The 25,535-nt window shown below is 45.1% G+C and overlaps 2 protein-coding genes across 3 annotated transcripts; one reads left to right on the forward strand and one right to left on the reverse strand.

Moving 5' to 3' along the window:
* Window positions 1-140: 140 nt before the first annotated feature.
* On the reverse strand, window positions 141-2,814 carry Ndufa3 (NADH:ubiquinone oxidoreductase subunit A3). The gene is made up of 4 exons (XM_048452133.3): window positions 2,668-2,814; window positions 2,374-2,448; window positions 606-683; window positions 141-294 (listed from the first exon to the last, which is right to left on the reverse strand). The coding sequence occupies exons 1-4, from the start codon at window positions 2,675-2,677 to the stop codon at window positions 203-205; spliced, it is 255 nt and encodes an 84-aa protein (XP_048308090.1). The 5' UTR covers window positions 2,678-2,814; the 3' UTR covers window positions 141-202.
* Window positions 2,815-4,009: 1,195 nt separating this feature from the next.
* Window positions 4,010-9,903, forward strand: Oscar (osteoclast associated Ig-like receptor). Of its 2 annotated transcripts, none has more exons than XM_087910052.1 (5): window positions 4,010-4,064; window positions 4,578-4,610; window positions 8,373-8,672; window positions 8,915-9,196; window positions 9,359-9,903. In XM_087910052.1, the coding sequence occupies exons 1-5, from the start codon at window positions 4,010-4,012 to the stop codon at window positions 9,508-9,510; spliced, it is 822 nt and encodes a 273-aa protein (XP_087766178.1). In that variant the 3' UTR covers window positions 9,511-9,903. The 2 variants fall into 2 exon arrangements, with proteins under 2 accessions (XP_087766178.1, XP_048308092.1); XM_048452135.3 differs by having other exon boundaries at window positions 4,010-4,046.
* Window positions 9,904-25,535: the final 15,632 nt, after the last annotated feature.

The raw sequence follows: 25,535 nt of genomic DNA on the forward strand, positions 1-25,535 counted from the left end.
CATCCCTGAAACACTCCAGTGTGCCGTTAGTTTGAGGCCACCCTGGCTGCACACTTAAGTTCAGCCTAGGCTACATAGATAATGAGACTTCCTTCTCAAAACAACAACAAAAGAAACATACCAAAGAAAAGACTGTAGGGTTGGTTTTCCTATTTTTATTGGGGGGCAACAGGGAAAGGGCCTCTTTCATCAACAGGAGTATTCACAGGTTCTTCAGCCATTCCAGGCTTGGGCCCTGAGGGTCCTGGGGGTGGCTGGGCACATCGGGCATGTTTCCATTATCTCGTACAGGGACTGGAAAACAAAAGGATGAGCCATTTGAGAACAGCAGATCTTTAGGGTCCTGTAGAGAACAGCTAGTCTGTTTCTATATTCAGAGACAGTATGGGGCTCCAGGTGAGAAAGAGGGCCAGAGATTCAGCAGAGTGAGGCAAAGACGGGCAAATGAGGGAGATTATCTCTAACAGGGAGGGAGGAGCCCAGAGAGGAACAGAAATCTGGAGAGAGAAACTCAAATCATGTTAAGTTACAAAGAACATCCAAATGCAGCAGTGACTCCTACACAGCTATGTCTGCCCCTCCCCCCAGCACAGGTCTCGGCTCACCTGGGTAGTTGTAGGGTGTTGCCTGGTTGATCATGGAAGCATACTTGGTGTAGGGGCTGATTATGGGCATAATTATAGCTGAGGAGAAAAGGCATAAATGTGAGACCAGGGATGTAGGGAAATGGTAGAAACAGCCCTGGCAAAGGGGAGCAGGAAGGGCCAGCACAACCAGGAGGGCCCTTTGGTGGATCCCTCAGCACTCCACCATCCCACTTGTCGGGTTAGTCTAAATCCTGAGAGTGGGGAGAACCGAAGAGGTTAGAGCCTAACACCCGGGAATGCACAAGGCCCACAGGCTGGTCATGGGTTGATAGCTTTTGGATTAGCCCATGTGGGCTACAGAAGAGTCTTCAGGAGTGGAGGGGGTGTGTAACAAGAACATTACTAGGCCAGCGTTGCTAATACAAGGTAACAGCCACATGCAGCTTCACATCTTCAACTACACCTGTTAAAAAGGGGTTGGAGATGGCTCAGCAAATAAGAATACTTGTTCTTGCGGAGTTTGGCTCCCCGTATCTAGGAGGGTGACTAGCTCACAACTTTCGGCAACTATAACTCCAGCAATAGTGTATCCATCAAACTCATGTGGCATACAGAAACACACAAACATAAATCTGTTTTTAAAAGGTGATGGGGCTGGAGAGATGGTTCATTAGTTAAGAGCATTTGCTGATCTTCCAGAGGACTTGAGTTCAATTCTCATCAGCCATGTCCATTAGCTCATAACTGCCTATAACTCCCGCTCCAAGGATACTATGCCCTCTTCTCACCCCCACGGGCACACACACACTTTCAAACAGATTTGCAGCAGTGGTGGCTCATGCTTGTACTATCAACACTTGAGAAGCCAAGGCAGACTGCTGTGAGTTTTAGGCCAGCTTGGGCTAAACAGTATATTCCCCTATTAAAAAAAAAAAACTGAAAAGGAGCAAATAAAATCAGTTCTAGTAAGTATTTATCTTTGGAGTTGTGAGAGGCCAAGACTGACAACCTAGCCAAGGTTGTGGCGCACACCTTTAATTGCAACACTCAGGAGTCAGAGGCAGGCAGATCTCTGTGAGTTTGAGGCTAGCCTGGTCTACAAGAGCTAGTTCCAGGATAGGCACCAAAGCTATAGAGAAACCTTGTCTCAAAAAAAAAAAAGACAGACAACCTAAGATAAATCCCTAGGACTCAGTGGAAGGAGAACGGACTCCAGAAATTGTCCTCTGACCTCTACAACTAACTGGTGGCACACACACACACAAATGTAATTTTAAATTTAAAGAACGAATCGAATATGCCTCAAATCATTATCCCAACACATTTTCTACATTGAAACCACATACTTTAGAGCATTCTAGGCCTTTGAAGTCATGGTAGTGGGTTCTAGAACTTCATTTTCACACTCCAGGCCTGTGATATTGATCATAACTGTGGGCCCTGTGATGACTGCCAAACCCCAAATCTTCCAAACCAGAATTTGCTTAACAAGTCACTCTTATCCCCTAGCCCATTTGAACCGTGATCAGCCCTGTTTCACAGTGGGTTCTTCACCAGGGAGGCCTGCTGGGAGATTTGCCTACCACAGACTTCCTTAAGAAATCCTGCACTTCGGAGTCAAAGTACAAGCAAGTGCATGCACCTCTTGCTTAAGTGTGTGTAGGGTAGTGTGGGAAGGGGGCTACAGTAATGTCGGGATAGAACGGGCAAGAAGGGATGCAAGATGAACTGTGTAATGTTGATGACTTCAGGACGGAGGATGCACATTTGCTCCTGGGGCACTCACCGAGGCCCCAGACTGAGAAGGACACCACCAGCACCGGCTCCTTCGCCCAGGCATTCTTGAGGAAAGTGGTGATTCCTGGAGAGATGGGAGAAGAGTCACCCTTGGGGGCTGCTGCGGTGACCTCTAACCCTTTCGTACTAGCCCTGCTTCGCAAAACCGCCCTCGTGACCGATGCGCCCCTCTTCTGGGACGGATTCCCACCGCGCCTCAGAGCTCTACTGAGCCTCTGTCACGGGTCTGCCCAAGGCTCCCTGGAACTCCTTGAGACCCGCGAAACCCCGAGCCCGTACTTACTCGCGGCCATCTTGGTCTTGGAGCCGACAAGGGCGCGGAGCTCTCTGGGAGTTGTGGTCCCTTCCCTTGCGCGAGGCTCCGCCCCTTGGGTTGCGCCTTTTGGCGTAGAAGTAGCGGATTAGGAAGGCGAGGGCCTGGAGCCTTGCGGGAGTTGTAGTTCTGGAGTGAGGCTTAGCCAACTCTAAACTAGAACAGAGAACCATGGTGGCAAAGATTTAAACTACAAGGACTTTGCACACCTGGTGCTCTCAACTTCTTCTTTTAACTTTAAAAAAAAAAGCATCAAAGAAGTAACCTAGGGTTTTCATACAAGAATGTCCGCCTTACATTGAGGTCACATCTATACATTCCCTCATTTTGAAAGTTCTAAATTGATATCAACTAGATTAAGGACTTTCTGTGCTTTATGTTACTAGCGTGCAGCTCACAGCATTCGTTTTTTCGCCCCTCAGTCTCGCTGAAGACTGAAACCAGGGTAGAATCGACAGCCAATCTACCACTGAGCCACGCCTCCAACTGCTTGTGCGCTACATCTAAACCACGCCCCCAGGTTCTAGCAGGCGGATTCTAGGCAAGTCATTTACTGTTGACTGCCGAATTTTGCTCCCTGTCTTTAGTTTTTATTTTGAGACAGGGTTATATTGAATGGCTCAGGTTGGTCCCGCAAGTTTTGAACTTGGGGTCCTCTTGCCTGGGCTTTCCAAAGTAGGTGGGATTACAAGCCCGAGCCTCCAAGACCGTGCACATCACTTTTAAAAAAAATTTATCTGGGTGCCGGGTGGTAGTGGTGCTCCCAACACTCTGGAGGCAGAAGCAGGCGGATCTCTGTGAGTTCGAGGCCAGTTTGGTCTACAAGAGGTAGTTCCAGGACAGCTAGAGTTACACAGAGAAACCCTGTCTTGAAAAACCAAATCAAACCAAAACAAAAAGTTATCTGGCTTGAGTCAGTGAGACCCAAAGTATGTACTTTGGTACTGTGCACCAAAGATCTTTTCCCCTTTCCTCATTTTTGTTTTGTTTATGCTTTTGTCTTCCTCTTCCTTTTCTTTCTCTCTCAGCATTGGGGCTAGAACACACTGGGCAAGCAGTCTCTCACTTAACTACAACATGCCCAGCCCTCCTCCCCTACTTTTAGACTGAATTAATGAACACTAGAGCTTATGACTGTTCCTCTTGCAACTTTTTCCAAGACAGTGGGGCTATGACACAGTTACCCAGGGGCTTCCACCTGACTCCTCTTTCCTAAACAGGGATCTCACGTGGCTTTCTGTTGTGGCTTCATATCCTCAGCAGGCAAAAGGCAGGATTAGTCTTTTCCCCAGCTCTACGGAGAGTGCCCGCCATGATCCTGTCGCTGACACTCCAGCTGTTGACTCTCTGTGAGCTGTCCCTCCCCTGTGTGGGGGGTGGGTGGGTAGGTGGGGGTCCTTGACTGGGCTGAGAGCTGTATCTGATCATCTGGAACTCAACATCCAGGTTTTAAAAAGGAATCAGGACTGGTATCCAGATTCCCAAGTCCTAAATGGGGGAAGACAGACTGCTGGGTCTCGGGTGAGCACAGGTTTCTCCGGATCTCCAGGCAGGAGGAAAATATCTAGGGTTAAAGAATATCCTCAGTTCTCATGGCAGATGGGCAGGACTCCTGCATTACTTAAAAAGAGTAGGGCATTCAGATTTCCAAACCCCAAAGGGGAGAACAAAGGCCCATTTTCTTAGGTCAGATCACTGGCTTTTAAGTACCTGGGGGATGGAAGTCTGGAGTTTTGGTGGATCCCAAAGAAGACAAGGATAGATAGGATTCTTATTTTACGGAGGAAAAAGAAACTGTGTGATCAGATTCTGGGTCTCCCAATGAGGGAAGACTGGTAGTCACAAAGCTTTGTAAAGAACTGGCTCCTCACCTTCTGCAGGGCCTGTGTGTCAGATGGACTTCACACCAACAGGTGAGTGGCAAACTTCAAATGCTCTCCTTTATGCGTCTCACACCATCTCCTGAACTCATTTTATTTTGTTGCCCAGCTTCACCCTAGATTCTCCCCTCCTCCTCTTCTCCCTCTTTCCATCCCTTCATCCTCTACCTCCCTTGTTTCTTTTCTTTCTTTCTTTTCTCCTGTCACTTTACCTCACTTTCTTTCCTTCCTCCTCTTACGTCCATTCCCTCATTCTCCTTTTGCCCCCTCCCTCCTTCTCCCTTCCTCTTTTCCCTCCTTTATTCCTTTCCTCCTTGCCCCCTTCTCTTCCCTCTCTTCCCCCTTCTCTTTCCTTCATCCCTTTAGTGACCATTCTAGGTGAGTATAGAAGACCATGGATGTCGATAGCAAGGAGACCCAAACTAGACCATCTTCGTCATTGCATGGCCTTGAACAAACAAGGGATCTTGAAGACACCATTTCCTTCTCTGGAAAATGGGCTGCAGTAAGGATTTAACATAATTATATATGTAAACTGTAGGGTTTCCTACATAGGATTTCCCGCAATGACAGTTATACCAGCTTTCTCACTGGAAACAGCTTTCCACCAAAGAAGGATTCTCCTACCCTAAGATGCTTCCATCTTGGGTTTTCTGATAGAGAAGGTGTTTCCTTTCTCTCAAATTTTCTCCCTCTATACTCCGATTTTTAAGGGAAATGATTCATATCTGAGCTATCAGTTCATGTAATTTCATGTTATTAGTATGAGTGTTTTGCCTGTATGTGCACCACATGCATGTCTGGGCTGACAGAGTTCAGAAGACAGCTGTAGGACTCTCTGGAGCTGGAGTTACAGGTAGTAGTGAGCCACCACGTGGTGCCGAGAATCAAACCCCAGTCTTTTGCAAAAGCAGGAAGTACTCTTTACTGCTGAGCCATCTCTCTAGCCTCCTGATTTTAAATTCATTTTATTATTATAAAGGATTTAAAAGGATAAAACTAATGAGTACTTATGGTTAGTTACAAAGACTCAGCCATTACCAAATTATACAATAATCTTCCTCTTCCCCTTCCTGTGTTCCTGAAACAAGCTTCAGATCCTATGAAAAGAAAAGCTTTCCATGCATTCATACAAATTACACATTTACACACTTCCTCCTTTCCTTGCCAGATCACAGTTGGTATTTCATGACTCGTTCTGTTCTGAATCTTAAATGTTAAACTTAGCAATCTGTCTTGGAGATATTTCCCAGTTTTTACCATTATTTTCATTTTTAAAATTTTATTTACTAATAAGACCTTGCTTACGGTGAGGCAGTGAAATTATTAGGTTATTGATCATATTATGTTTGTGTTGTTTGGATATGTACTAGGTTGATGGTTTGAACCTATGGTCTTGTACATAGTGGGCTAGTGCTCTCTCACTGGACGATACTCCCAGCCCCTCAGTGAGGCATTCTAGGGAGATAGTCTACCACTGAGCCACACTTCCAGCCCTCATTGAGGGATGACTACACATACGCCACTACACCTGGTATTCTATCCTAGCACCTGTTTAGGAAAAAGATTTATTTTTGTTTTTTAAATTATGTGTGTGTGTGTGTTGTGTCTGTGTGAGAGTATGTGTACATGAGTGCAGGTGCCAGAAGAGGCCAGAAGTGTCAAAATCCCCAGGGAGCTAGAGTTACAAGTAGTTATGAGTTGCCCAGTGTGGGTGCTAGAAACTAACCCAGGTCCTATGCTGAGTCATCTCTTCAGCCCCCTAATACTGTTAAGGATCCACCTATCAAAGATTAAGTTGGGGAACATGCTCAAACCATAGCAGTACTTATTGATGGGTAGCAAACCATAACTGCTTCTAGTGAGGTGTGGTGGTACAGGTCTGTCATCCTAGCACCTGAAAGCTGAGGCAGAAGGATTGCAACTTTGAAGCCAGCCTGCACTACTAGTGAGCTCTAAGGCAAACTGGGCTACATAGTGGGGCTTTGTCTCAAAACAAACAAACAAAAAAAAACAGTAATAATAAGATCAAATAAAGCAAGGTAACCATTTCTGGCATGGCATTTTGAAACTGTGCCTTGAAATAGTGGAGAAGGAGTTGGGGATGTAGCTTGGCCTGTGGATTGCTTCCCAGTATTGCATAGGTGGGGAGGAGAGGTGGTGGTCCTGATGGTGGCACTTGCTTATAATCCTAGAGGATCAGAAGACAGGCCAGGGTCACACAAGACCTTATCATAAGCTGGGCGGTGGTACCGCATGCCTTTAATCTACTTGGGAGGCAGAGGCAGGCAGATCTTTGTGAGTTTGAGGCCAACCTGGTCTACAAGAGCTGGTTTCCAGGACAGGCTCCAAAGCTACAGAGAAACCCTGTCTTAAAAAACAAAGCAAAAAGACCTTATCTCAAAAAAAAAAAAAAAGATTAAGGAGGAGGTTTGAGGTTATATCTTAGTGGTAGAGTGATTACCCACATTGCATAAGGCTTTAGGTTCAATTCTTGGCACAAATAAACAAATAACTACAGGTAAAAGCTGTAGCCAGACATTCCTTTGGACCACTAGCTCATAAATGATGACATGGGACTTATTAATTATGAAAGCTTGGTCATTAGCTTAGACTTGTCCCACTAGCTCTTATAACTTAGATTAACTTATTTTTTTTATTAATCTATAGTGTACCACGTGACTTTTACCTCTCTCCCATTCTGTGTGTCTGACTCTTCCAAATCTCAATGGTATCCCTGCCTTTCTTCTTCCCAGAGGAAGTCCTGCCCAACCACTACCTACCTAACTATTGACCATTCGGCTCTTTATTAAACCAATCAGAAGGTACCTTGACAAACAGACATCTTCACGTGTAAACAAATATTCCATAGCAAAAAAACCTTAAAGTTAGAGGTGGGTGTGGTGGGAAGGGCCTTAAATCCCAGGATTCAAGAAGCAGAGACAGGTGGATCTCTGTGAATCTGGGCCAGCCTGATCTACAGAGCAGGCTCCAGTACTGCTAGGGCTGTTATGCAGAGAAACCTGCCTCAAAAAACAAAACAAAAGAGAAAAAGTCCTCAGAATTAGAGTTCTCTTCCTGTGATTTTCAGTCAGTTTGGGCCAGCTGCAATTGTGTGTGTGTGTGTGTGTGTGTGTGTGTGTGTGTGTGTATACATGTGTATGTATATATATATGTGTATGTGTATATATACACATACATATGTATGTATGTATACATACATACAGGACATATGTATGTATGTATACACACACACACACACACACACACACACATATATATATATCCAGGGATATATAAAGTACTCCCTACTTTATAGCGATCCAAGGTAAAAAGAGATGGATGTCTGTCCCACTTCTGCTTAGTCTCCCGGAACTACCTGGATGGAGGGTCCTAAGGAACCAAGTGAAAAGTTTCTGCACCCCAATAAATCTCTCCACCAATGCAATAATCCAAATCAGACCAAATCAAACCTAATTAGAAAAAAACCTAGATTTAATGGATACTACACTCCTGGATGGCTTTCCAGCCCCCAGAGAGAACATGGAAAAAGAAGACCGGAAACCCCGTGTTTGTTTTCTGGGGCGGGAGGGCAGTTTAAATACTCTGTGGGAGTGGTCTTGAGCATCTCTGGGGAGGGGCAATCTTTTTGACTGCGTTCTGAGATGCAGCAGGGTTCGGAGAGAGATGGGATAGGGGGCTTGGGATGGAGTTTCCAACTAAACATTCCAGACTCTTTGTATATATGGATGCCAGGGTGAAGCTTCCATCCAAAAAGCATTCTTCTTTATTAAGCCCCTCCAGCCTTACACCCCCAGCCATTGCTGGAGGCTCATCCTGCTGCAGTTGTGACTCCTGGAGTCAACGTGACCTTGAGGTGCCGTGCACCCCAACTTGCCTGGCGGTTTGCACTCTTCAGAACAGGTGTCGTTACACCGCTGCTCTTCCGGGATGTGTCCACGGAGCTGGCTGAGTTTTTCCTGAAGGAGGTGACCTTGGCCCAGGGAGGCAGATATTATTGTCGCTATCGCAGGACAGACTGGGGACCGGGTGTCTGGTCCCAATCAAGTAATGTCCTGGAACTGCTGGTGACAGGTGAGGTCCAGGAGGAATGGAAGAAGGGCACACGAATGAGATTAAGGTGGAGGGTGGGAGTGAGGTGGAAGAAAGGCATAAGGAGAGAAATGATAGGGAGGTAAATTGAGAGATTTTCTTGAACGTATGGGAAGAGGAGAGTGAGTTTGGGGATGGGAAGAGAGGCAGAAGAGAAGGGAGGAGGAGGGGGAGGATGAAGAGAGACAAGTCAGTCTACCTAAGGTCTTGCCTGTGTTCCACAGATCAGCTACCCAAACCGTCTCTCGTGGCAATGCCTGGGCCTGTGGTGGCTCCAGGAGCCAATGTAAGCCTGCGCTGTGCAGGACGCATGCCAGGCATGAGTTTCGCGCTGTACCGCGTGGGTTTGGCAACCCCTCTGCAGTACATCGACTCTGTGCAGCCTTGGGCTGACTTCCTTCTGATCGGCGCCGATGCCCCAGGCACCTACAGTTGCTATTACCACACGCCCTCTGCCCCTTATGTGCTGTCGCAGCGCAGCCAGCCACTGGTCATCAGCCTCGAAGGTGAGATGCTCTAGTCCTTCTTCAGTCCAAAGGGTTCAGGGACATCAATTCCATTCAACTTAGAGATTTGAGAGTTGAGTCTACAACTCCATTGTGTGTCAGATATGCAAAGAGCATCAAGATATGGGACCAACACCCCGTCTCCCTCTCTTTGGTCCACAGGTTCTGGCTCTTCAGACTATACTCAGGGAAACCTCATTCGTTTAGGGCTGTCTGGCCTGGTCCTCATCTGCTTGGGCATCTTAGTTGCTTTTGACCGGCATAGCAGGAGCTCTGCTTTTGGTGGCCTCCTGCCCCAGCAAAACCGGGTGTAGGCACGTGGGATGAGAAGAGACTGCCTGGAGATGGGCCGAGAAGCCAGGATCCTTGGTGACTTAGTCTCTGCAGAACCCGCCAGACCTCCAGACGTCACTAGATTAACCATACTCCACCTTTTTGCACTGTAGCTTCCTTCTGGGCCTTTTCCTAGATCTCTCAGGAGAGTGGACAATACTACTATATATTCTTTGATTGTAAAATGGTTTAATACCACATTGTTAGGGTTGTTAAAAGATTAAAAGCAGTGACTGGCCTATGGTAAATGATGTTCAGTTAATGTTAGTGACTTTATCCTACTTTGAAAACCCCTTTCCCCTTCTGTCTCTTCCTCTTATCTCCCTCCCATCTCCTTTCTATTCCCCTCCCTTCCTTTCTTCCTTCCTTTCTTTCTTTCTTTCTTTCTTTCTTTCTTTCTTTCTTTCTTTCTTTCTGGCTATGCTGTGAGCATAGGTTCATTCTACCACACCCAGAAAAATTATATATACATATAAGCATATATATACATATATGTATTTGTATAGACACATAAATTTTATATATTTATATATATATATATATATATGCATACTGGTTTTTAGAGTCAGGGTTTCTCTGTGTAACTTTGACTGTCCTTTGTAGACTGGACTGACCTTGAACTCAGAGATCCACCTGCCTCTGTCTCCTGAATTCTGGGATTAAAGATATGTGCCACCACTACTTGGCTGCTATAATTACATGTCTTAAGGGGTGATACCATGCCTCTGCATGTGTGTGGAGGTGAGAAGACAACTTTCAGAAGTTGATTTTCTTTGTCCATCCTGTGGGTCCCAGGGTTTGAACTCAGGCTGTCAGGCTTAGCAGCAAGCACGTTACCCACTGAGCCATCTAGCTAGCCCCTGGCAATTTTTTTTTACATGTATGAGTGTATGAGTGTTTTTTTCCTGCGTGTATGTCTGTATAACCCTTGTAGGCCTAGCTTTCCAAGGAGGTCAGAAGAGGCTATCTGATCCCCTGGAACTGGAGTTATAGATTGGTGTGAGCCACCATGGGGGTGCTGGGAGCTGAACCAAGGTCCTCTAGAAGAGTACTCTTAACTGCTAAGCCATCTCTCCACGCCCCCAAATTTCTAGGATTATAACCCTCATCTTTCTCCCAATGTTTTGGTTTTATGCTTTTTTAGTGCAGGGTACTGAACCCATATCCTTGTAATGCTTGGCAAGTACTTTACCCCTAAGCTACAACCCCAAGCCTCTGGCAATTTTTTTTTTAAATTAAGAATTAAGTTTTGGTGGTTTGGAAACAATCTCATTCTATAACTAAAAATAGCCTGAACTCGCAGAAATGCTCCTGTCTCAGCCTTTTGAGTGCCAGGATTACAGATATGTGTAGTTGCAGGGTTGGTCAGCCTGCCAGCTCTCCCGTGTTACCACCAGGGTGAGCTCTCCAGCATTGCCCTGACTAGTTCACCCCTTGCAGAGAAGAGCAGGGGGCAGGGAGCAGCTCTCTGGCTTTCACATCCTCAGGGCTGGTTCTCAGGGCCAGCTAGCAGTAGTGTTGCCCAGGTGAGGCGTGGGGGCCACTCTCCCAAGTACTGCAGCTGATGAGGGGCAGGGACAGCTCTTCTACTCTTAGGACCTCAGGGCCCGCTTTTCCACCTGCCTCAGGCATTGATGGACTTGGGTTGAGGAGGAGTGGACCCCCCCCCCCCCGTACCTTCCCACACCAGTGCTGCCACATGAAAGAAGAGTAGTACAATAAGGTTTTATGTGTAGCACATACTGGTCTTAAATTGGATCGGGAGACATGGGGCTGTGTTGATCCTGACCTGATGCTGTCTGAAAAATGAGAATCTACAGAAGTGATGATGCATTTGTTATTTTTGTGTCACTGCGACCACACACATGACGGAAACAAAGTTAAGAATTGTTTACCTACGCCTCTGGTCTCAGAGGATTCAGTCCTTGCACTTAGCTCTGTGTTTCTGGGCTGGTTGTGAAGTAGAACAATATGGTGGAGAAGCTTCCTCATGGAGGACAGGAAGCAGAAGATTCATCATCTCCTTCATGACATCTCCTTGTTTGCCAACCAAATCCTTTTAATCTCGTGTTCCGACCTTACCCCAAAGTAGATCAAAATCAGATCAAGCAGAACTCCCACTTGAATTACAACCACATTTTATGTTATGGGAATTCTGTTATAGTTCCTCTATTCAATTGAAAAGAGCGTTTTAGTCCGAGGGGCAGGTTTTGCATTGGTGATGGACAGGAGGAGAGGTGGAGCGAGAGGGTGCGCTGCCCTGCAGTCTTTTTTATTGAGGAAGCGCGCTGCGGGTGTTAGAGGTGCCTTGTGATTTAGCTCAGGTTCCCCCTTTGTTCTTTAATACTTGTGTGCAGATTTTGTATTTTAATAAACGATACAAGAAATCTTTACATTTGTTTTTTGTAGCATTTTTTATTGATATTTATTGAACTCTACATTTTTCTCTGCTTCCCTCCCTGTCTCTCTCCTCCCCCCTTTAATCCCCCCCCCCCAAGGTCCCCATGCTCCCAATTTACTCAGGAGATCTTGTCTTTTTCTACTTTCTACTTTCCATGTATACTGTATCTATGTAAGTCTCTCTTAGTGTCTGTATTGTTGTTAAAGTTCTCTGGGATTGTGGTTTGTAGGCTGACTTTCCTTGCTTTATGTTTAGAAGCCACCCATGAGTGAGTACATGTGATAATTGTCTTTCTGTGTCTGGGTTACCTCACTCAAAATAATGTTTACTAGCTCCATCCGTTTTCCTGCAAAATTAAAGCTGTCGTTATTTTTTTTCTGCTGTGTAGTACTCCATTGTGTAAATGTACCACATTTTCCTTATCCATTCTTCAGTCAAGGGGCATTTAGGTTGCTTTCAGGTTCTGGCTATGACAAACAAAGCTGCTGTGAATATAGTTGAGCACATGTCCTTGTGGCACGACTGAGCATCCTTTGGATATATACCTAAAAGTGGTATTACTGGGTCTTGAGGAAGGTTGTTTCCTGAATTTCTGAGAAATCACCACACTGACATCCAAAGGGGTTGTACCGGCTTGCATTCCCACCAGCAATGCAGAAGTATTCCCCTTTCCCCACAACCTCTCCAGCATAAGTTGTCATCAGTGGTTTTGATCTTGGCCATTCTTACAGGTGTAAGATGGAATCTCAGAGTTGTTTTGATTTGCATTTCTGTGATGACTAAGGATATTGAACATTTCCTTAAGTGTCTTTCAGCCATTTCAGATTCCTCTGTTGAGAGTTCTGTTTAGATCTGTACTCCATTTTTTTATTGGATTGTGTGATCTTTTGATGTTCAATTTATTGAGTTCTTTGTATATTTAGGAAATCAGATCTCTGTCTGATGTGGGGTTAGTAAAGATCTTTTCCCATTCTGTAGGCTGTTTTGCTTGTTGACCATGTCCTTTGTTTTACAGAAGCTTTTCAGTTTCAGGAGGTCCCATTTATTAATTGTTCCTCTCAGTGTTAGTGCTACTGGGGTTCTATTTAGGAAGTGCTTCCCTGTGCCAATGCATTCAAGTGTACTTCCCACTTTCTCTTCTATAAGGTTCAGTGTGGCTGGCTTTATGTTGAGGTCTTTGATCCGTTTGGACTTGAGTTTTGTGCATGGTGATAGATATGGATTTATTTTCATTCTTCTACATGTTGATATTCAGTTATGCCAACACCATTTGTTAAATATGCTTTTTTTTCCATTTGATATTTATTTGCTTCTTTAGCAAAGATCAGGTGTTCAAAGATATGTGGATTGATATCCGGGTCTTCTATTCGGTTCCATTGGTCCTCCTGTCTGTTCTTATGCCAATGCCATACTTTACATTTGTAATATGAGGCTCTTCTAGATCTATCATTACCTTCAATGGGGATAAGTTGCCAGGGCAACAGTAAATAGAGCTCGTGTAGTAGATAGAACTTTGGTCTGAAAGCCAACTCTCTTGGTCTGCTTCCCACTAGGCTGTTGGCTGCCCTCAAGGTGTAAAAATAACACAAACCATTCTTGCTTTCTCAACTTGCTATGTCTCTTACTTACCAGAGCGTGGCTATCTTCCAGGATCTTGTGACTTTATTAATTTAGCTTTTATTTCTTGCATGACTAAACAATATTTTGTCATTACCATACACACAAATCTGGAAGCAATTCATGTCACTCAACATTCCTGCAGACTTCTGTTCCAATTCTGGGGGAGCACATATCCTCTCTGGCTTTATGATTCTCAACTTCCACCCCTTCTCTTTCCACTTCGTGAAGATGAAAATTAAGATTTGTGGGTTTTGTTTGTTTGTTTTGATTTTTAGAGACGATTTCCAATACATGGAAAAAAGAAACAATTTCTTCATTTCACTTTTCTTTTTCTCATTTCTCCTTCTTCTCCCCCTTCCTTCCCCTCTCCCTCCCCTCTCTTCCCCTCCCCCTCCCCTCCCTTCCCCTCCCCCTCCCCCTCCTTCTCCTTCTCCTTCTTCTTCTTCTTCTTCTTCTTCTTCTTCTTTTTCTTCTTCTTCTTCCTCCTCCTTCTCCTTTTTGGTTTTTCGAAATAGGGTTTCTTTAGTAGTCTTGGCTGTCCTGAAACTAGCTCTGTAGACAGACTAGACTGGCTTCAATCTCACAGAGATCCTCCTGCCTCTGCTTCCTGAGTGCTGAAATTAAAGACATGCACCACTACCACCCAGTCCTTCCTTCCTTCCTTCCTTCCTTCCTTCCTTCCTTCCTTCCTTCCTTCCTTCCTTTTTCTTCCAAGACAGGGTATCTCAGTGTAACAGTTCCAGGCCGACCTTGAACTCTCTGAGACAGGACTGTCTCTGCCTTCCAAGTACTGGGATTAAATTAAAGGTGTGTACCACCACCACCCAGCTTCCTTTCTTTCATTTTTAAAAAATATTTTAAAATTTATTTTGGCCCAGGGACAAAGTAAGGACAACGTTTACATCACAACCCTATATACAATTTTTTTCTGCATATGAGGGCTGGAGGGATGGCTCTTGGGGTAATTACTGGTACCACATTTGCAGAGGATTCAAATTTGGTTCCCAGCATCACCCATGTTAAGTACCTTATATCACCTGTAATTCCAGCTCCAGCAGATCAATGCCTCTTGCCTCAACAGGTACCTACATGCACATACATGATTAAAATAATAAAAACAAACATTAAAAACAAATAACTATATATAATATATAATATTTATAGTGAGTAAAGTCAAATCACATGCATACATATGCATATATGCATACACACACACACACACACACACATATATATATATATGTATATGGTGAATGTGTTCAGGTTTCATGATTTAAAGTTTACCTCTACATGCTTGCACCCTGTTACAGTCTATCTTATGTAAAATACTACTCACAAGACTGGAGAGATGACTCAGCAGCTCTCATCAAGTGTGACCCGGGTTCAGTTCTCAGCACACACATCAAGTAGCTTTCAACTGCCAGTAACTCCAACTCAAGAAAAAATATTTTAGAATTCAAAAGAAATACTGGAGGACAGGCAAGCTGTAAATCTCATCAGCTGCTCATAGGAGGAGAATGGGGAAGAGAAAAGAAACAAAGGCCACACTGTTCGAAATAAGCCAGTATGGAGGTCAGCCACAGTGTGGGGAGAGGAGATTTAGAGGGAAAACAAGGAAGCCCAAAGTACCAGGGAAAGCATACTGAGGCTCTAGTCAGTATCAAAAAAGAAAAAGACAGAGTCAAATGTAGGCAGAACTTTCCTGTCCTGACTACTCACCCCCAAATAACCACCCAGAGTCTTAATATCAATTATAAATGCACGACTGATAGCTCAGGCTTGTTACTAACTAGTTCTTACAATTTAAATCAACCAGCTTCTCTTAATCTACGTGCTGCCCCTAAGTTCATGGCAGTTACCTCTCTGGCAGATCTTGCTTACTTTCTGTGGGGCTGGTGACACCTCTGATTCTGCCCTCCTTCTTCCCAGTGTTCTTAATTTTCATTGTTCCGCTTAGATGTCCTGCCTGGCAACCAGCCAACCAACTTTTTCTTAAACTAATCTGAGAGACAAAAGGATTATTCCACAGCAGTAGAAAAAGGAAGGATTCAGAAATGCAGAAAGACCCTGCTGAACCACAGAATTACTTGTAGGGACTGCATCAGAGCAGGAATTCTGAGAAAACAAAGCACTGCAGGGCATTAAAGGGGTAATTACTACTCCTTCCTCACGGGTGATTGATCTGCTCAACTGGAGAAACTCCTAACGGAAAGATGGTGGCATGTCTCCACCTAGTGGTAGGTTCCATTCTTCACACTCACACCATAGCTTGTATTCTCAGAGGGCAGAGGACAACTTTGGGAAGTTGGTTCTCTCCTTCTACCAAGCTGGTTCCAGGGATGGAACTCAGGTTGTTGGTGGTAAGCACCTGACTTTGGCACCATTCTATTGTTGTGAAGAGACACCCTGACCATGACAACTCTTTTTTTTCTTTTCTTTCTTTCTTTCTTTATTAAAAATTTCCACCTCCTTCCCTCCTCCCTTTCCCCTCCTCCTCCCCACCTCATCCTCCCTCTCTAGTCCTAAGAGCAATAAGCGTTCCCTGCCCCGTGGGAAGTCCAAGGTCCTCCCCGCTCCATCCAGGTCTATAAAGGTGAGCATCCAAACAAACTAGGCTCCCACAAAGTCAGTCCATGCAGCAGAATCAAAATCCAGTGCCGTTGTCCTTGGCTTCTCAGTCAGCCTTCATTGCCAGCCACATTCAGAGTGTCCATTTTGATCACATGCTCCATCACTCCAAGTATAGCTGGCCTTGGTGAGCTCCTATTAGATCAGTCCCACCGTCTCAGTGGGTGAACGCACCCCTCGTGATCCTGACTTCCTTGCTCATGTTCTATCTCCTTCTGCTCCTCATTTGGACCTTGGAAGCTAAGTCCAGTGCTCCAATGTGGGTCCCTGTCTCTATCTCCATCCATCACCAGATGAAGGTTCTATGGTGATATGCAAGATACTCATCAGTGTGGCTATGGGACAAGGTCAGTTCAGGCACCCTCTCCTCTGCTGCTCAAGGAACAATCTGGGGACCTCTCCTTGGACCTGGGAACCCCTCTAGAGACAAGTCTCTTCAAACCCTAAAATGGCTCCCTTAATTAAAATGTTTATTTCCCTGCTCCCATATCCACCCTTCCTCCATCCCACCCATCCCATTCCCTGAAGCTCTCCTGAATCCTCCCCTTCTCCCTTCTCTCTACCCATCTCCCCTTACATCCACCCCACCACACCCCCAACCATGACAACTCTTAAGAAAGAACGCATTTCACTGGAGTGTATAGTCGAGGTATTATGGGTTGGAAGGTGTGTTTTTGTTTTTAAGGTGGGATCTCTCTCTCTGTAGTCCTGGCTGTCCCGGAACTGACTAAGTAGATCAGGTAGACCTTGAGCTCACAGAGATCTGAGGGATTCCGCTTCCCGAGAGCTGGGATTAAAGGTCTGCATCACAACAGCAGGCTTGGGCTGTATGTATCAACAGACTTCTTTCTCTTCAGAGGATCACAGGAGTGTGGGTCACATGGAAAGTACGAGCTGAATACAATGTAGATGATAAATCTCAGCCTATCACCAGCTGGAGAGCCATAGTGAAAGCAATTCATTTTGCTTTTTGGGTTGATGTGGAAGTATCCATAAGGGGCCTCAGATCTTTTGACCTTTTGTGAGGTTCGCTATCATTTTCTCTGAAAGCTCATCTCCTGTCCGCATAAAACTTTATCATTTGGGACTCAGGCAACTTTAGGCTGGACAACCGGGAATCTTGTAAATCTGGCTTGGTATCTCAAGCAAGGTCAATGGTTTCTATACAGGAATGTTTTAGAAGGGCCTTGGAGTTAGATTTGACCATAAGGTACTGTTGTGTGACTGACCTTTTCTTGGGAGATGCATAGTATGCACACATGCGTATACACACACACACACACACACACACACACACACACACACAATGGGTGGGAGGGGCATGACAGGCAAAAATTATTGTGCTAGAGTCCAAGGCGGTGGAACAAAACAAAATAAAAATTTTTTTTTATTGAGGTTAGTAGCAAGAGTATGAGTGAAGGGTTACAAACAAAGGATCAGGGATGATTCAGAAGTAGCCACTTCTCCAAAGCACCACCTCAATGTGGTGAGGACTCTGTGTAGCTCACAGGCAGCAAGCAGCTCAGGTCAAGGTTAGAGTCTCCTCCCCAGCAATTGTTGATTTTCTTTTTCTTTTCTTTCTTCCTTTCTTTTCATTCATTCTTTCGTTTTCCTTCCTTCCTTCCTTTCTTTTCTATTTTTTTTTTTTTGAGACAGGGTTTCTCTGTGTAACAGACCTAGATGTCCTGGAATTTGATTGGTAGACCACATTGGCCTTGAACTCACTGAGATCTGCCTGCCTCCCAATTGCTGGGATTGAAAGTGTGCCACCACCGCCATGCCAATTGTTTATTTTCTATGAAGCTGGGGAGGGTATTCTAGAATCTTCCAAGTATTCTTGTTTCCAGATATGTAATCTTTCATTTACCTGCCCCACTCCACCCCACCCCATGCTTCCACCCCAGTCCAGAGAATGTTTCAGTTAGTAGAAAACTGGCATAGAGCAATCAGCAGTATTGAAAGTTTGGCTTGGCTTTGCAATAAGAGTCTGGTGTTTGTTGGTTCTGATGTCGGAGACCCAGTGGAAGGAAGGTCCCTTTGTTCAGAGTTTCTGGGACCTGGTGGGGCATGCACATCATACTCTGACCCAGGATGACAGCCACAGCTGTGAGGATGTGTGAGCGATGTGATGCAAGGGGAGAGCCCCACTTCCCCAGGTTTAGTGACTTATCAAGACAGATGACTGGGTCCCAGGTCAGCTAAGGCAGAGGTTCTCAACCTGTGGGTCCCTACCTCTTGAGGGAGTTGAATGACCCTTTCACAGGGGTTGCACAAAAATCTCTGTGTAGCAGATTACACAAAAATCTCTGTGTAGCATTACAATTCATAACAACATCAAAACCACAGTGACATAGTAGCTACAAAAATAATTTTATGGTTTGCGAGTCACCCTAACATGAGGAACTGTATTGGAGGGTCACAGTATTAGGAAGGCGGAGGATCACAGCTTTAGGTCATTCGGGGCTCATCCGTAAAGACAGGGAATATAATGGCCTGTACGGTTTGAGGGCCTCGAAGGGAAGGAAACCTCTGGATCCTCCCCCAACCAGATTCCTTATAGTCTAGGAACAAAGTCAGGGACATTTGTTCTCTTGCATAGTCTTGACATGAATGTGAGGTCTTTGGATGAAGGTTCACCTTCTCTTTGAAAGCTGGAGGGCATTTTCACCTTCAGGGGTCCCCTACTTTGCCGATAGGATATGGGTCTAGAGGAGACTTATAGTCTAATGGCCCTCAGGTCCTCCACTATTCTGTGGTACACATTTGACTTAATTTTTTTAATTTAAAGATTATTTATTATTTTTTTAAAATTTTATAATATTTCTAATTTTCAACATGCATGAATATGTGTGTGTACACACGTGCACATTCCAGATTACATGTAGAAGTCAGAGGACAACCTTGTAGAATCAACTCTCTTCTTTCTTTACTTAGATTCTAGGACCAGATTCAGGCTGCCAGGCTTACAGGGCAAGCACCTTTACCCACTTAGCTTATGTTACTGGCTCCGCAATCTGGCTGCTTTTCTCTCTCTGTTGTACATTTATTTATGTATTTACTTAGTTATTGTGTGTGTGTGCATGTGTGTGCATACATATGTGTTTGTTTTTTTTTTTTTGCTGTTATTTTGTTTTGTTCTCTTTTCTTTTCTTTTCTTTGTTTGTTTTTCGAGACATGGTTTCTCTGTGTAGCTTTGGAGCCTAGCCTGGAACTCTCTCTGTAGACCAGGCTGGCCTTGAACTCACAGAAGTCTGCCTGTCTCTGCTGAGATTAAAGGCGTGTGCCACCACTGCCTAGCGTGCATAAGCGTTCATACAAACGCCTTATCTCTCACACAGAGGAGACCAGAGGTCAATGTTAGGGAGTCAATCAACTCTTGAGTAAAATGTTCTGGCTGACCCTAATGATAACTGGAAAGAGACCTTTGACATAGACTAGATCAGTTCCTTTGATTGGTTCTTCTCTCTCTTGATAGTTAGTTTCTAGTAGCTAAGCGGGACTTCTGCATAAACCTGTCAAAAACGGCATCCAAGTTAAATAGTTAACATGCTACTGCCACCCTGTGGCTATTTTCTGAACAACACCAGAGTTCAGACCGTCAAGTGCGTGCACATGATTAGTAATGCAGTTGCTAGTTGGTGTTGTCTATTTGGGACAATGGGTTGTGACAGGTGTTAATACCATTCTCGAAAATAGGGCATGCAATTGAAAACCTTCCACAGCAGCTGTCCAATCCCCTGGGTATAGTGACAAGGAATGCTGGAAGCAATTCTAGGTCTATTGTCTGCATGTGCCTGAATGCTAAGAGGTAATGTTGGTGGTCTCAACAACCAGTGCTGTAGACCTATGTCCCCTGAGAAGAACAAATCATCGTTAGATTAGCTATGTTTATTTGTGTCAACAGGCCCGTGAACGGTTGGTACATCTTTATGGAAAGAGGGTAATTGGACTCTCACTTGAGTATTTGTTTCTTCCTCCCAGGCATTCTGTATGCAGTTCTGCCATGACAGCAAGTGGGCTGGGTGGTTGTCTCCGGGAAGGGCTAGATAGAATGGGGGAAGCTAACTGAGAGGATACTCCATTTTTGCAGCCACGGAGGAGCCATCATCCATGCTGGGTGCAGACCTTCCAATGCTGCTGCTTTGGGGTCATCCATGTTCCTACCTGCACCCTCACCTGTGCTTTGTAAGTAAGCCTAATAACTCAAATGTTTCCCAAGTCAACTTTGGTGAAATTGCATTTTGGTTTGAGTTGGGACCTTAGGGAAATGGTGGTGGGTGTTGTTCATAGCTCCCAGGAAAAGAAATTTTGTAATACACAAGCTTTATTTTTTTAATTTAAAATTTTTAAATTTTACATACCAACCCCAGTTCCCACTCCCCCTCCCACCCCACGTCTCACCATCCCAACCCCCATCCACTCTTCAGAGGGGCTAAGGTCTCCCTTTGGGAGTCAACAAAGCCTGGTATACCAAATTGAGGAAGGACTTTCTTCTGTATCAGGCTGAGCAAGGTATCCCACCATAGGGAATGGGCTCCACAAAGCCAGTTCATGCACTTGGGATAAGTACTGGCTCCACTTCCAGAGACCCCCCCCCCCAGATAAATCAAATCTCACAACTGTCCCCCTTATCCAGAGGGCCTAGTGTGGTCTCATGCAGGTTCCCTAGCTGACAGTCAAGATTCATGAGCTCCCATTAGCTCTGATCAGCTGTCTGTGAGCACACAGGCTTTTACCTCTGTAGGGGTTAAGTCTTCCTCTGAGCAGTTAATCAATGTTACCATTCTTGGGTTTGTGCATCCATCCAAGTCTGCCATATGCATCACAGACGACAGTATGACCAGTGATCCAAGATCTGGGTATCTGTCCGGCATCACGGGGTTCTGGTGTGCTATTCATGGACTGTAGATGCACACTGCCATCTCGCTGTAGGAAGGGTAGAGATGGGGAGAGGAGAGTGGGAGCGGATATCTTCCTTTTTCTTTTTGTGTTTTTTTTTTTTTGAAACAGAGTTTCATGTATTCCAGGATGGAGCTGGACTTACAGTTCAGTTAGTAAAGTGCCTGCCTGCATGATCAAAGTCCTGCGTTGGATCCCTGGCACCTCATAAAACTGGGTGTGGAGGCACATGCCAGTCACCCCAGCATTTGGGAGATAGGAGCAGGAGGATCAGAGTTCAGAGTTCAGGTAATTCCTGACAATATATAAAATTCAAGGCCATCCTGAACTATTTGAGACTCTGTCTTGTCTTAAAAACAAAACAAACAGCCAGGAGGTGGTGGTACACGCCTTTAATCCCAGTGCTTGGGAGGCAAAGGCAGACAAATCTCTGTGAGCTTGAGGTCAGCCTGATCTACAGAGCAAGTTCCAGAACAACCATGGCTACATAGAGAAACCCTGTCTCAAAAAACCAAAATGACAGCAACGAAAACAAACAAACGAAAAACCCAAATGGTTAGAGAAATGTCTCAGGGGTTAAGAACACTTGGTACTCTTTCAAAGGACCCAGGTTTGGTTTCCATCCCCCACATGGTAGCGCGAACTGTCTGTAACTGTAGTTCTAGGGGAACTTCATGAATACTGCATGCACATGGCACACAGACATACATGCAAGCAAAACACCTATAAACAGGAAATAAATAAATAAATCTTTAAAAATAAACAATGTACATTTTAGGCTGGAACTTGTTATGCAGCCAAAGATGGCCTTGTACTCCTGACAATAAATTTACAACACACAGTTGTTATTCTTATGCTTTTGTGGTTTTGGGGATGGAATTCACCAGAATCTTGTTTCTTCAGAAAAGATTTTAACCAGGTTGTGGTGGTATACGCCTTTACTCCTAGCACCTGGGAGGCAGATGCAAGTGGATCTTCGGATTTGAGGCCAGCCTGGTCTACAGAGTTGAGTTCCTGGGCTACATAGAGAAACTCTGTTTCGAAAAAAAATTAAATTTATTTTTGTGTTTTGATGTGTGTATGTGAGTGGTGTGTTACGGGTGTGAGTATGTACGTGTGAGTACAGGTGCCTTGGGAAGCCAGAGGCACTGATTGGATTTCCCTAGAGCTGGAGTTATGGGCAGTTGTGAGCCACCCAAATGTGTGCTGGGAACTGAACTCTGCAAAATCAGTAAGTACTTTTAACCACTGAGTCATGTCTCCATCCCCAGTGTCCAGGGTTTTAAAAAACAGATTTTTATTTATTTATGTACTTATTTACTTGTGTCCATGTGTGAGTATGTGTGTGGGATCATATGTGAAAGTTGGTCTTTCCTTCTACTGTGTGGGTTCAGGCACTAAAGTAAGATCATTAGGCTTGGTTATCTGCAATCCATCTCACCAGCCTCAGAACCCAGGGTCTTATATAGAAATGCTAGGCAAATGCCCTACTTCAGAATTACACCCCCAGTACCTTTAAACTTTGTTAAATTTTGAGACAGGGTCTCCCTGCATTTTCCAGGCTGGAATTGAACTCACTTTGTAGCCTAGGCAGGCCTTCAATTTGCTATCCGTCTGCCTTAGCCTCCTGAGTAGCTGGGATTTACAGGCATTGTTGGACTCTAGTGCCCAAACCGAGAAGGAGTCGCCCCCAGAGACCACCTCATATACCACAGCCGATGCAAAAGCATGAGGATTTTATTAATTCTGTCATGACAGGGTCCCTCAGCATTCGGGAAGGCGAGAGACCCCGACTAGCTGGTACAGTCTACTTTTAAAGGAGAAGGCCCCATAGAAACAAGAGGGGTTGTTCCTTGACCATTATGATTGGCTTATTCGAAAAGGGCTAATACCAATAATTGACTGGAGAGCTGTTGCCAGATCAGATGAGGTAAGAGGTCATTTTGACCCCGTTTCCCAGGGGACTGAGTCAAAACATACGTGTATGGGTAATTGTTCAGGAACTGAGTACGTGCATGTGTAGCTGTTAGGTCCTTGGTTCCCAGGGGAGGAGGGGAAGCACTAAGGCACGGAGGTTGAGAGGGTTTGGAATCGTCAGAAATGGCTTCAGAATTGTCTAAAATCTTACAGCATGAACCACCAGAGCCACCTTATTCTTATTATTTATTTATCTTAGACTCTGACAATGTTATATGGTATATAATTTATTTTAGTCATTGTTTCCTCTACCCCCTCCTGCCCCACCTTCTCTCATTACCCTACCATTCTTTCATAACCCCAGGGCGTGTGTTTTATACTAAACTACAGCAGTAAGGAGAGTGTTTCCTGAGGTCCTTGAGCCCCTATGGCCCTTAAGATGGTAAGGGGTTGTAGGATTGGTAGCCAAGCCAAGAAGTGTGGGTAACAGGGAGACCCACTATTTGCCACTGACACCTGATGTGGGCCCAGACTAGGGAGGCAGAGCCCTCAACTTGGGTCTGCATGAAGTCCAGGGGGTTAGTGTCAGACCTGAGTCTAATGCTTGGACACTCCTGTTAGCGCCTGCAGCAAACTACAGACTTCCCTTCTCTGGAGAGGCAAATGCTGCACATTTGGTGCCAAATTCACTGCGGTTACAGAAACAGTTTTCCTTGCCCCTGCTATCACTCACAGGCTGTCACAAGGCCATCCCTCACTTCCTGTTGTTGATGTACTGTAGACTGGAGTCGCAAGAATATAGAAATACTTGTTTGCCATCTAGACTTGGCATCTTGGCAGTGAGGTCTATAAAGTGGCTGCAGACATCTGTGAGCTCGAGTGCATGTGCGTCTGTGTGTTCTGGAGCTCTGGCTATCATGGAACTCATAATGCAGACCAGGCTGGCCTCAAATTCACAGAGATCTGCTGACCTCTGGCTTCCATTTTAATGGTGTCTTTTTGCAAGAAAGGATTAACAGGAAGCTGACAGCCCTGATTTATTCTTTCTTCTGTTTTCTAGATCTACATAATACCTTGTTTAGGTCTATAGGGGTGATTTGGGGCTGGCAGTTGTGGGTCAGCAAGAAAGCACTTGCCTAGAATCCACCACTGAGGGGCAGTGGGGGGGGCACTAGTTCAGCAATAGAAGAGCACTTGTTTAGCATGCATAAGGTCCCGGTTTCCAAAAAGTTGAAATCTCTATGCCTGGTATGGTAGCGTATTCTGCAATATGTCTCTTGAGAGGTGGAGTCTTTTGCAATAATTAAATTATTATTTAATTGAAATCTTACTAATCCCAGTTTTCACTTTCTGCACTTCCTCCCCACCCCCATCCACTCCTCATGGGGAGTCAAAAATAGTCTAACACATTGCTTTGGGGTAGGACCAAGGCCCTCCCCACTATATCTAGACTGAGAAAGGAATCCCTCCAAAGAGAACGGGCTTCAAAAAGCCAGTTCAAGCAGTAGAGATAAATTCAGGTCCCACTGCCAGTGACCCCACAGACTGCCCCAGCCATACAACAGTCATTCATATTCAGAGGATCTAGTTTGGTCCTATACCGCGCCAGCACGGTCTGGAACCACGAGTCTCGGCGGAGGGTGTCCAGGTTGAATGAAATCCACAGAGCACGAGGTTGAGGTGAAACAGCAGCTTGTTTATTGTTCTGCTGGGGCTAGCTTTTATACCATGGCACCAAATGGGGAAGGGGCTGCGAAGGGACTGTCACCTGACCCAAGGAGGAACTCTTACTTGACCCCAGTAGGGGTCAAGGACTGATCACACGCACTCCACCTTCACCTGTCCCCAGTAGGGACTGTCACCTGACCCCAGCAGGGATCAAGGAATAGTCACGTGCACTCAAACTTCCTCATCCAACTCCAGGAGCAGAGGGAAGTTAAGATTCTTTGCAGATAAGCACCTCAAATGGGGGCAGGGAAATATAACTCGGGGTAGCAATTCCCACAGTCCTATGCTGGTACATGCCCCCCATTACCCTATCCCCGGCTGTCAATCTGAAGTCAGTGAGTTCCCACTAGCTCAGGTAAGCAGTTTTTGTGGGTATCCCCATCATGGTCTTGCTCCCTTTCCTCATATTATCGCTCCTTCCTCTCTTCGACTGGACTTGGGAGTTCTCTGTCTTGCCAGTCTGTTCCCCAATCACAACATAGAGACAATATTAATTATGAAAACTTGGCCAATAGCTTAGGCTTGTTACTAACTGGCTCTTATAACCCAAATTAACCCATTTCTATTAATCTAGGTGCTGCTCTGAGACTCATTTATCTCATTTACATATTGTCCATCTTGCTTTCCTGCTTCTTCTGTGTCTCCTCGGGTCTCATGCATCTTTGCCCCTTCTTCTTCCCAGCATCCTCTCTGCTGCCTAGCAATTGGCCCTTCAGCTTTTTATTAAACCATCAGAGTGACATATCTTTACACAGTGTAATCAAATGTCTTGTAATAGGAGTCAGGAAGATCTCAAGGCCTGCCCAATGTACA

This window comes from Myodes glareolus, chromosome 1 (genome assembly GCF_982192425.1).
Source record: "Myodes glareolus chromosome 1, mMyoGla1.1, whole genome shotgun sequence".
In the NCBI taxonomy this organism is placed as follows: Eukaryota; Metazoa; Chordata; class Mammalia; order Rodentia; family Cricetidae; genus Myodes; species Myodes glareolus.